The 13,290-nt window shown below is 43.4% G+C and overlaps 1 protein-coding gene across 6 annotated transcripts in view; it reads right to left on the minus strand.

Annotated features, from left to right (window-relative positions):
* Positions 1-13,290, minus strand: part of ttll11 (tubulin tyrosine ligase-like family, member 11) — a 209,861-nt gene that overhangs the window by 191,617 nt on the left and 4,954 nt on the right. For all 6 annotated transcript variants that reach the window (XM_068012400.1, XM_068012404.1, XM_068012399.1 and 3 more), the window contains exon 2: positions 8,951-9,050. In XM_068012400.1, coding sequence (XP_067868501.1) covers positions 8,951-9,050 — 100 coding nt within the window. The remainder of the gene's footprint in view (positions 1-8,950; positions 9,051-13,290) is intronic.

Raw genomic sequence — 13,290 nt, forward strand, 5'->3', positions numbered from 1 at the left:
TATGAGCAGCTCGGGGCTAAATTAAAAAGCAGAACCTCAATAAAGGTAACAAACAATCTCCAGATTACTACCTGAGCCACATGCAAATTGGCATTGGGTAAATAAGATTAGAGAGGTAAACCCGTGGCTCAAAGATTGGTGTGGGAGAAATGGGTTCCCATTCATGGGGCACTGGCACCAATACTGGGGAAAGAGAGAGCTGTTCTGTTGGGACGGGTTTCATTTGAACCATGCTGGGACCAGTGCACTAGCGAATCGTATAACTAGGGTTATAGATAGGACTTTAAACTGGTGGGGGGGGGTTTAATTGAAGGGAGTTTTTAAAAAATCAAAAAGAAACAAGAGAGCAGAGGTGCAGGGTAGTGAAGAGGCAAACGGTAATCAAAGTGTGACAGGAAGGGAAGGAAATATAAGCAGAAGAGTGCAGCTGAAATTAGAATCAGAATGAGTATTAATGGTAAAAAGTCAAAGCTCAAGGCTCTTTATCTGAACGTCTGAATGCACGCAGCATTTGTAACAAGATAGACGAGTTGACAGCACAAATAGAAAAAATATATATGACTCGATAGTCACCCTGCAACCACGTAATAACTAAGACTGGGAACTCAATAGTCAAGGGTATTCGATGTTCTGGAAAAATAGGCAAAAAGGAAAAGGAGGTGGGGTGACTTTGTTAATAAAAGGAAGGTATCACTGCGGTGGTGAGTAGGGATATAGATCAATAGATCGTGATGTGGAATAAGTTTGGGTGGAAATGAGGAACAGCAAGGGGAAGTAGTCACGGGTGGGAGTCATTTAAAGGCCCTGGAAGATTTGCCTCACTGTAGGACAAAGTATAAACCAGGAAATAATGGAGGCATGCAAGAAGGGCACTACAATTGTCATGTGTGATTTTAATCTGCATATTGCCTAGACAAATCAGATTGGCAGAGGTAACATGGAAAATGAATTTGTAGAGTGCAGAGATTGTTACTTAGAGCAATACATTGCAGAACCTACCAGTGAACAGGCTATTTTAGATCTAGTAATGTGTAAGGAGGTAGGATTAATGAGATTTCATAGTTAAGGATCCTATAGGGGGTAGCGATCATAACATGGCAGAATTTCAAATTCAGTTTGAGGGCGAGCAACTCTGGTCTCAAACCAGTGTCCTCAACTTAAACAAGGGCAATTATGGAGGTATGAAGAAAAGAGTTGTCTAAAGCGGGCTGGGAAAATAGGCTAAGGGATGAGCAGTGGCAGACACTTAAGCAGATATTTCATAATGCTCAGCAAAAACTTATCCTGGTCAAAAATGGACTCAGAGAAGGATGAACCACCCGTGATTAATAAAGGCGGTCAAGGAGAGTATCAAAGTCAAAAACTAAGGCATACAAAGCAGTGAAAACTAGTGGTAGGCCAGAGAATTGGGATTTTTTTTTTTTTGGGGAACCAGATGACTAAAAAGCTAATAAAAAAAGAGGGAGAAAATTGACTAAGAAAGTAAATTGGCAAGAAATATAAAATGAGCTTCTATGGGTATAGAAAAAGAGTAGCTAAACTGAGCGTGGGACCCTTGGAGGATGTGACTGGAGAATTGATAATGGGGAACAGGAAAATGGCAGATAATTTAAACCACTATTTTGCACTGGTCTTACACTATAAACATTCCAGATATCAGATAAGCAACAAACTAATGGGAGGAAAGATCTTGTAACAGTCTCTATCACGAGGGACAAAGTATTTGACAAACTAATGGGACTAAAGGCAGACCAGTCGCCAGGACCTGATGGCCTGCATCCAAGAGTTTTAAAGGAAGTGGCTGCAGAGATAGTGGAGGCATTGGTCAAATATTCCAGAACTCACTGGATTCCAGGATGGTTGCAGCAGATTGGAAAACCGCTAATATGATGCCCCTGTTCAAGAAGGGAGGGAGACAAAAAGCAGGTAACTATAGGCCAGTTGGCCCAACATCGGTCATTGGGAAAATGCTAGAGTCCATTATTAAGGAAGAAATAGCAGGATATTTAGAAAAGCTTAACACAATCAAACAGTCAACATGGTTTTGTGAAAGGGAAATCATGTTTGACAAATTTACTAGAGTTTTTTGAGGATATAACAAGCAGGGTTGATGAAGGGGAACCAGTAGATGTGGTGTATTTGGATTTCCAGAAGGCATTTGATAAGGTGCCACATAAAAGATTATTGCACAAGATAGGAGCTCACGGTATTGGGGGTAATGTATTAGCATGGATTGAGGATTGGTTAACTCACAGAAGACAGGATTAATGGGTGTTTCTCAGGTTGGAAAGACATAACTAGTGGAGGATCAGTCCTCGGGCCTCAATTATTTACTATCTATATTAATGAATTGGAGGAGGGGGCAGAGTGTAATATATCCAAATTTGCTGACAATACAAAAAATAGGTGGGAGGACATGTGATGAGGACATAAGGAATCTGCAAGGGGATACAGATAGGTTAAGTGAGTGGGCAAAAACATGGCAGATGGAGTTTAACATAGGAAAGCACGAGGTCATGCACTTTGGTAGGAAGAATCAAAAGGCAGACTATTATTTAAAAGGAGAGACACTCCAAAAAAGTGCAGCACAGAGGGATTGGGTGTTCTTGTGCACGAAACACAAATCGTTAACATGCAGGTGCAGCAAGTAATTAGGAAGGCAAATGGAATTTTGGCCTTTATTGCTAGGGGGTTGGATTTTAAAAATAGGGAAGTCTTGATACAACCATACAGGGTGTTGGGGAGGCTGCACCTAGAGTACTGTGTACAGTTTTGGTCCCCGTAATTAAGAAAAGGATATACTGGCATTGGAGGCAGTTCAAAAGAGATTCACTAGGCTGATCCTGGGATGAAGGGGTTGACTTATCAAGAACAGTTAAACAGGTTAGGCCTTTATTCATTAGAGTTTAGAAGAATGAGTGGTGAGATTATTGAAATGTACAAGATTTGAGGGGGTTGACAGGGTAGATGTTGAAAAGATGTTTCCATTAGTGGGGGAAATCTCGAACTAGGGGACATAGTTACAGAATAATAGGACACTCATTTAAAATGGAGATGCAAAGGAATTTCTTCTGAGGGTAGCAAATGTTTAGAATTCTCTACCCCAGAGAGTTGTGGAGGCTAGATCACTGAAAGTATTTAAAGAGGAGAAAAATAGATTTTTGAAATATCGGGGAGTTGAGAGCTACGAGGAGCTGGCACAAAATAAGAGTTGAGGTCTGGGGCAGATCAGCCATGATCTTATTGAATGGCGGGGCAGGCTTGAGGGGCCAAATGGCCTACTCCTGCTCCCATTTCTTATGTTCTTATGTACTTGCATTTACTCCAGTTTACAAGTTGCCACCACAGACTGAAAAATAAACTGCTGGTGAATTAATTAGAATTCAAAATAACTGACTAATGTACAAATAAATTTCTTCCCTTTTATATTTTTAACCATTCCATGTTAGGTTTAATGTATTTCCTGCACATTATGGGACATTGAAGTGATGCACATTCCATTGATGAAAGTGAGAGTGGAGGAAGAAATTAGTTGATGCCCATTTTGCCTCCGATAGGTTGGTATGCTCACAGAACAAATCAGAAGCTGGAGGCCTGAGATACATTGAAAAACTGGACCTCAGGCCTTAATTGAACAATTCTGGCTCACTACAAACAGGTTTTAACCAATTTGAGCAAGAAAAAAAAAATGCTGCATCTTAGAATGTTCCTAAAAACTGAAGACAGCAACTGAGTACCTACAATCCAGACAATCGTCTGCAAGTGATCAAGTTCAGCATCCCGAGAAGATTTATAAATTTAGAATTCTATTCAGTTCATGCCAATATCGAGCTGCTTAATTAGTTCATTGATGCAGATGGGGTAAGCCACTGGCTGCTCCACTTTGGAGGTCGCTGATTCACCATTATGTTCGCTGCAGCATATTCAAATTACTTTCCCAGGAAATTTCAACAAGTTCGTAACAGGAAGATCAAAAGGCACAAAAACGGCATTTTATGTAAGCTCTAAGTTGCAGATCATGCTGTACCAAGCAACTGATGTCATAGACACTCATTGCCTTTGAGGAGTTTGGCAGAACTTTAAAGTTCTTTCTTCCTGAAAGCTTTAGCTGTGGCTGGTCACCTGCCAGAGAAGAATAGTCTATGTCAACAAACTGCACATAGGCTATGGCAGGATTGGGTTTCATGGACAAATGGTCACATTCTATACTGATGCTATGTTGTGCAATTCTTCTGCAAAGTGTTGGAAATATCAAAGCAATGGTAAACTTGATAAAACAATCATGCTCAGTACAGGCATGTCCTATTCATAACTTTAAACAAACACTATATTCAGCATAGCATCTTCTGGAACAGAATTTTTCCTTTGTTTTAAATGAACCACAATGGATATTAAAAGTGGACTTGGGCTGCAAAGATAGCCACCGAAGGTCTGCTGACCTTGACTTGTGTATTAAGGAACTGACTCATTGTCTGAAAGGACAAAAGAATACCTTCCAGGCTAAGGGATGTCATCAACTCCCATCCTGAAACCACAGGGAGACATTCCTGAATTGAATGTGTTTCTCCTGAAACAAAGAATGCGATTGTCTTAACCCTCCTCAGGATGAATGTCTTAGAACAATAAAGATGATGCTACTCAACCTAGACCCCTCATCATAATTGGAACAGGAACGGAGAGAAGTCACATGTTGCGACAGCCACGTTAGACTGCTTTTTAAAAAACCTTTAAAATACAAACTGCAGAAGAAGCATTAAACAGACCAGGCAGTACCATTGCACCTTAAAAAAACTGGATACTGCAACATCGAGGAAAAGGAACAGGTTCAGAGACAAGTCCACCAATTCAGAAAACCAACCTCCCAATAAGTCTACAAGCAACTAACCTTATGACCTGCTGAAAATACACCTCTTCAAGAGAATCCTGCAACGATTTTGAGATACGACTCCAGCTATTGAATCCACCCAACTACACTTCAGGAGTAAAAATGCTTGCTTGCTTCACTGGGCCCGCAACACATGCTGCCCCCCACCCCCCGCAAGACAAGTCAAATTACGAGTTATGAACTATTCTTTTGCTTGTAACTTGTAAAAGTGCACGCTGCTTTTTAACAGCTTTCTTTCTCAAGTGTGCATGGTGATGGAGTGATGTAGCAATAGACTTTCAGGTTGAAAGTGTGAATAAAAATAATCCTCTTTAATTAAACCCATAAAAAAGCGTGCTGCTGGTTATTCAAATTGGCCATACACTCAGGTGTTAAGACACACACATCTTCCTGGTCAAAAACTCACTAATTACGGACAGTAAAAGGGAGAAAGAACTGGGGTTTCAGTTCTCTCAGTTCTGTCCATAATTGTCACCATAAGTGGATTTGCAAAAGCTAATCCCTGAAACTACTAGAGATTTTTCTATAGTCCATCAAATATGGAGGACTAAATGGGGAAGCATGTTCAGAGTCAAAATGGATGCATGACATCTCATTTTCTTACTTTAGCACCTTTACCTATAAAATTTCAGAAGTACTATTATAATTGCAGCATTGTCAAATCCATTTAAAAGTGGAGAGAAAAAAACTCACGAAAAACATTCCATGACAGCATACAGCAAACTTTGCTGGCAACAAGTTTGTCAATTTTGCTATTTCTGGACTGCATAATGCATTCTCAGAAAGGGAGTCAGTAACCTAGTTCACAAACAATACTTAATCAGATTGGAAGCCCTACAGCCACAACTGGTGTGGCAAGTACAATTATACCCTGAAACATAATTTTCCTAAAGAAAGCCCCTGCCATGAAAAAGAGGTTGATGCAATTTGAAATTGAATGCTGCCAGCCACTCAATATTACTATATAGAATATAGTAGGCACAGACTCGGTTGGCTGAAGGACCTGTGTTGGTGCTGTATCTCTCTAAGACTAATAGATAAGCTTTGGGGGCTGTAACCAAACAAAATTAGGAGAAAAAGAGAGCACTCAAGTAGGATCATGTCAAGTATCGGCTGACTTATTTAAAGGGGACATTATTTTGGCAAGAAACCCAAGCTAACCATGTGTTTGAGAAAATATATTATGCCACACTAAATTAATAGTCTAGTTATGGAATTGCAAGTTAATATGCAGAGAAAACAACTGTCTAGAATCCAGTTTGACAGGCTATTAATTGTTCGCAGAAGAACAGTGAGGCTAATGGTACAACAACTTCAGGTGAGGCAGAGATGAGTAATTAAACTCAAAAATCCAAAAAGGTTACTGACTGTGTTGCACGACCCAACCATTATCTTGGCTGAAAAGGCAGTTTGTTGTCTGCCTCGCCATTTAATGCGTTTTAATGGTATGAAGCTTCTGTATTTGCAGGGTAAATACCAACTAATTTCACTACAGAAAGTCATAATTTCAACTCTAAGTAACCTCTAAAATGACGAATTTAATCACTGCCAAAGAAGTAGCAGTTATATAGCATCTTTAACATAGTAAAACATCCCAAGGGGCTCAAGTGTTATCAGTAAAAAAAAAATTGTTGTTAGGAAGGGAGTTCTAGGATTTTGACCCAGCGACAGTGAAGGAACAGTGATATAGTTCCAAGTCAGGATGGTGTGGGGCTTGGAGGGGAACTTTCAGGTGGTGGAGTTCCCATGCATCTGCTGCCCTTGTCCTTCTAGGTGGTAGCAGTCATGGGTCTGGAAGGTGCCACTGTGCATCGGGGGTGGAGGGAGTGAATGTTGAAGGTGGTGGATAGAGTGCCAATCAAGCAGGCTGCTTTGTCCTGGATGGTGTCAAGCTTCTAGAGTGCTGTTGGAGCTGCACTCACCCAGGCAAGTGGAGAGTATTCTAACACATTCCTGACTTGTGCCTTGGAGATGGTAGACAGGCTTTGGGGCTCAGGTAAGTTACTCACCACAGAATTCAGTCCCTGACTTGCTGTTATATGGCTGGTCCAGTTCAGTTTCTGGTCAATGGTAACCACCAGGATGTTGACAGTGGGGCAATTCAGCAATGGTAATGCCATTGAATGTCAAGGGGAGATGGTGGGTTCTCTCTTGTTGGAGATAGTCATTGCCTGGCACTTGTGTGGCACAAATGTAACTTGCCACTCATCAGCCTAAGCCTGGATGTTGTCCAGGTCTTGCTGCATATGGACACGGACCACTTCATTACCTGGGGAGTCACAAATAGTGCAATCAGCAAACATCCCCACTTCTGATCATATGATGGAGGGAAAGTCATTGATGAAGCAGCCGAAGATTGTTAGGCCTACGACAGTACTTTGAGGAACTCCTGCAGTGATGTCGTTGGACCAAGATGATTAGCCTCCAACAACCACAACCATCTTCCTTTGTGCTAGGTAGGACTCCAACCAGTGGAGAGTTGTCCCCACCCCCAGATTCCCATCGACTCCAGTTTTGCTAGGGCTCCTTGATGCCATACTCTGTCAAATGCTGCCTTGATGTCAAGGGCAGTCACTCTCACATCACCTCGAGTTCAGTTCTTTTATCCATGTTTGGACCAAGGCTGTAATGAGGTCAGGAGCTGAGTAGCCCTGGCGGAGCCCAAACTGAGCGTCACCGAGTAGGTTATTGCTAAGAAAGTGCCACTTGATAGCACTGTCAATGACAATTCCATCACTTTACTGATAATCGAGAGTAGACTGATGGGGTAGTAATTGGCCAGATTGAATTTGTCCTGCTTTTTATGTACAGGACATACTTGGGCAATTATCCACATTGTCAAGTAGATGCCAGTGTTGGAACAGCTTGGCTTGGGGTGCGGCCAGTTCTGGAGCACAAACCTTCAGTACTATTGCCGGAGTATTGTCAGGACCCATAGCCTTTGCAGTAGTATCCAGTGCCTTCAGCTGTTTCTTGATATCATGTGGAATGATATGAAACACCAAGGCTCCTTAGACAGCATCTTGCAAACCCACGACCTCTACCACCGAGAAGGACAAGGGCAGCAGATGCATGGGAACAGAAGCACCTGCAAGCTCCCCTCCAAGCTACACACCATCCTGACTTGGAACTATATCGCCATCCCTTCACTGTCGCCAGATCAAAATCATGGAACTCTACTTCCCAACAGAACTGTGGGTGTACCTATCCCACATGGACTGCAGCGGTTCAAGAAAGCAGATGACAACCACCTTCTCAAGGACAATTAGGGATGGGCAATAATTGCTGTCCTAGCCAGCGAGGTCTACATCCCATAAATGAATTTAACAAAAATTGAATTGGCTGAATGATGTCTGTGATCCTGGGGACCTCAGGAGGCAGAGATGGATCACTCAGCACTTCTGGCTGAAGATGGTTGCAAATGCTTCAAACCCATCTTTTGCACTGATGTGCTGGGCTTCCCCATCATTAAGGATAGGGATATTTGTGGAGCCTCCTCCTCCTGTTAGTTGCTTAATTGTTCACACCACTCATGACTGCAGAGCTTAGATCTAATCCATCGGTTGTGGGATCTGTGGTCAGTTGGGAGGCGACCAGTGGAAACCAGCCACACCATTTCCCACCTGTCCATAAAGACTGCTCTTTCCTTCTGTACCTGATTTAACTTTGAAATAAACCATTTGAATTGAGAAATAAACCATTTTAATTGAGACTTCCTTCCCAGTCCTTGCGCTGTTTATTTCAATCTGATTGAATAATGTATCTACTTAACCATAGAGCCCAGGTGCCCCATTTCCCTTGCTGCTCGCATCATTAGCAAATTATCATGGTAAAAATGTTAAATTGTGCCATTAGTTAGATGCCTTGCTACAGAAAATTAGCTACATCAAATGATGGCCCAATATTTCCATGTAAATTTGTGCTTGAAAAAGGTCACAGACCTGAAACATTAACTCGGTTTCCCCCTCCACAGATGCTGCAAGACCTGCTGAGTATTTCCAGTACCCTGTTTTTATTAGCAACATATTGGGTTAAGCCACAGAATTGACATCACCAGAGATGTACCTGGATATTTGTTGACTTGACCTGAGCAGCTAACTTCACCATCATGGAAAGACACTCCATGCCAATAGATATCACAAAGGAGGCGACGTCCTATTGGAAACTGGAACAATATATAAAAAAAAAGACATCTCACTTTAAAGAAGGTATAGAGAAAATAACTTAATAGGTATAAACCCATACAACTGGGGAAGAAAGAACTTGCATTTATGAAGTGCCTTTCATATCCCAAATCAATCTACAGGCAATTGTTTACTTTTTGAAATGCAGTTGCTGTTATGCAGGAAAATGTGGCAACCAACGAAGGACATGCAGCTCTCCACACACAGCTATACCAACCCAGGATCATTAGGCTGTAGCAGACAGACAGGGCAGCACAAACCAATCACCCACGTAACTCCGCCCTCACTCACCCACTGAGAGTAGTTGGTCTCTGCAGTCACTTTTGTCTGAGCCACGATGTTACAATGCATAACCATCATATGCATGCATGACTCAAACACAAATGTGGCTCGCAGACAGTTCCACACGTTGCTAACATACAGCACAGTGCAGGCAGTGCTTTTGACACTCCCGCTTCAACTCTTAATTTTAACTTGCAATGAACATATGTACTTCCTGAGGATCCCTTCCTCTGGACTGTTGAGCTAGATCCATTCATTCATTTAGCCCCTTTCCAAAAAAGCAGCATCACAAAGTAAGGGCCATCAACATATTCAGGAACACTCAATAGCTGATTAAGTAGTAAAAGAACACTTATGCGCCATCTGTAATCTCATTTCGGACAGATACACTATTTTGGATACCGACAAGCCACGATATGGAACTGGTGTTTCATAAGGTGTTTATTATTCTGAAAAAGGCCATATAGTTATAACAGCATCAGGTAAAGATAAAGTGGCCCTATACTACCTTATTTCGACAGTTAAGTTGAGCAAACATTTAAATATAGTTGATATTCTGCTGTACTTAATTTTGAAATTAAAAATATTATATCACAGACCATGACTGCTCAGCAGGAGTGTAAACACATCATACTGACCAGATGTGTTCCAGACTCTGGCAATTTACCAAAGACTTTTATAAAACAACAATATGCAATACAGGACTGCAAAATGTTTAGTACAGTTTCTAACCCACATAACTGCTGCACATATGATACACAAATTCCCAAAAAGATTATACAGATCAAACAAAAAAAAAGGGTCAGAATCTATATGGCACAGGAGGCAGCCATTCCGCCCATCAAGTCCACGCCAGCTCTGCTGAGCAATCCAGTCAGTCCCAATCCCCCACTCTATCCCCAAAGCCCTGCAAGTTTATTTCCCACAAGTACCCATCCAATTTCCTTTTGAAATCATTGATCATGTCTGCCTCTAGAGGAGTTTAAGGTCATTACCACATGCATATAAAAAAAAAGTTCTTCCTCATATCCGCTCTGCATCTCTTGCCCAAAATCTTGTGCCCCCTAGTCATCGTACCATCAGCTAATGGCAACAGCTTTTCTTTGGCTATCGTATCTAAACCGGTCATAATCTTGTACACCTCTCCAACCTAACCTTGTAGCCAAAATCCCTCATCCTTGGAACCATTCTGGTAAATCGCCTCTGAAGCCTCTCAAGGACCTTTGCATCCTTTCTGAAGACTACTTCTTTGGCCTCCTTGTCTTGAGAGACAATGGGTAAGCACCTGGAGGTGGTCAGCGGTTTGTGAAGCAGCGCCTGGAGTGGCTATGAAGGCTAATTCTAGAGTGACAGACTCTTCCACAGGTGCTGCAGATAAAATTGGTTGTCGGGGCTGTTACACAGTTGGCTCTCCATGCGCTTCTGCCTTTTTTCCTGCCAACTGCTAAGGTCTCTTCAACTCGCCACACTTTAGCCCTGCCTTTATGGCTGCCCGCCAGCTCTGGCGATCACTGGCAACTGACTCCCACGACTTGTGATCAAGGTCACAGGACTTCATGTCAAGTTTGCAGACGTCTTTGAAGCGGAGACATGGATGGCCGGTGGGTCTGATACCAGTGACGAGCTCGCTGTACAATGTGTCTTTGGGGATCCTGCCATCTTCCATGCGGCTCACATGGCCAAGCCATCTCATGCACCGCTGGCTCAGTAGGGTACATATGCTGGGAATGTTGGCCGCCTCGAGAACTTCTGTGTTGGAGATACGGTCCTACCACCTGATGCCAAGGATTCTCCTGAGGCAGCGAAGATGGAATGAATGGAGACGTCGCTCTTGGCTGACATATCCCCATCTACAAACATTCACTCCCTCCACCACCGATACACAGTGGCAGCAGTGCGTACCATCTACAAGATGCACTGCAGCAATGCACCAAGGCTCCTCAGAGAGCACCTTCCAAACCCGCGACCTCTACCATCTAGAAGGACAAGAGCAGCAAATACATGGGAACACCACCACCTGCAAGTTCCCCTCCAAGTCACACACCATCCTGACTTGGAACTATATCGCTGCTGCTTCACTGTCACTGGGTCAAAATCCTGGAACTCCCTTCCTAACAGCACTGTGGGTATACCTACCCCAAATGGACTGCAGCGGTTCAAGAAGGCAGCTCACCACCACCTTCTCAAGGGCAATTAGGGATGGGCAATAAATGCTGGCCTGGCCAGTGTCGCCCACATCCATGAATAAAAAAAATAAAAAATGTTGTCCAGGCCTCGCTACCGTAGAGCAAGGTACTGAGGACATAGGCTTAATACACTTACTTTTGTGTTCCATGTCAGTGCGCCATTTTCCCACACTCTCTTGGACAGTCTGAACATAGCAGTGGAAGCTTTTCCCATGCGCTTGTTGATTTCTGCATCGAGACACAGGTTATTGCTGATAGTTGAGCCTAGGTAGGTGAACTCTTGAACCACTCCCAGATTGTGGTTGCCGATATTGATGGATGGAGCATTTCTGATGACCTGTCGCATGATGTTCGCTTTCTTGAGGCTGATGGTTAGGCCAAATTCATTGCAGGCAGCCGCAATCCTGTCGATGAGTCTCTGCAGACACTCTTCATTGTGAGATGTTAATGTAGCATCTTCAGCAAAGAGGAGTTCCCTGATGAGGACTTTCCGTACTTTGGTCTTCGCTCTAAGACGGGCAAGGTTGAACAACCTGCCACCTGATCTTGTGTGGAGGAAACATTCCTTCTTCTGAAGACTTGAACGCATGTGAGAGCAGCAGGGAGAAGATCCCAATCAGTGTAGGTGTGAGAGCACAGCCCTGTTTCACGCCACTCAGGATAGGAAAGAGGTCTGATGAGGCGCCGCTATGCTGAATTGTGCCTTTCATATTGTTATGGAATGAGGTGATGATACTTTAGTAGCTTTGGTGGACATCCGATCTTTGTTAGTAGTCTGAAGAGACCATGTCTGCTGATGAGGTCGAAGGCTTTGGTGAGATCAATGAAAGCAATGTAGAGGGGCATCTGTTGTTCGTGGCATTTCTCCTGTAGCTGGCGAAGGGAGAACAGCACGTCAATGGTGGATCTCTCTGCTCGAAAGCCACACTGTGCCTCAGGGTAGACATGCTCAGCCAGCTTCTGGAGCCTGTTAAAGCGACTAGAGTGAAGATTTTCCCCACTATGCTGAGCAGGGAGTTTCTACGGTAGGTGTTGCAGTCACAGCGGTCACCCTGGTTCTTAGAGGGTGATGATAATGGCATTGCGCATGTCCTGTGGGACTGCTCCCTCGACCCAGCACAGGCAAAGCAATTCATAGAGTGCTGAAAGTATAGCAGGCTTGACACGCTTGATTATAGCAGGGGTAATGCCGTCCTTTCCAGAGGCATTTCCGCTGGCTAGAGAATCAATGGCATCGCTGAGTTCCGATTTTGTTGGCTGTACGTCCAGCTCATCGATGACTGGCAGAGACTGGGCTGCATTGAGGGTGGTCTCAGTGACATTTTCACTGGAGTGCAGTTCTAGGCAGTGCTCCACCCAGCAGTCCATTTGCTTGCGTTGGTCAGTGATTGTGTCCCCAGATTTAGATTTGAGGGGTGCGATCTTCGGCCCAAAATCTCTCAATGCCATCATACATTCCTCTGATGTTTCCGGTGTCACAGGCCAGCTGAATATGACTGCCAGTTGTCAGTGTTGCCAGTAGTCATTTGTGCAGCGCTTCTGGCTGCTTTAAGTGCTACAGATATTAACTCGCTGGGGGCTTTCTTGTAGTTCAACAGTGCAGTGCGCTTAGCGGCTATGACAGGTTCCAGCTCTTCAATGCGAGATTGAAACCAGTGAAGCAGAATGCAGACACGTTTGCCATAGGTGGTCATTGCTGAGTCATAGATGGCATCTCTGATGTAGGCCCACTTGGTCTCTGCATCCTCTATAG

This window comes from Heterodontus francisci, chromosome 32 (genome assembly GCF_036365525.1).
Source record: "Heterodontus francisci isolate sHetFra1 chromosome 32, sHetFra1.hap1, whole genome shotgun sequence".
In the NCBI taxonomy this organism is placed as follows: Eukaryota; Metazoa; Chordata; class Chondrichthyes; order Heterodontiformes; family Heterodontidae; genus Heterodontus; species Heterodontus francisci.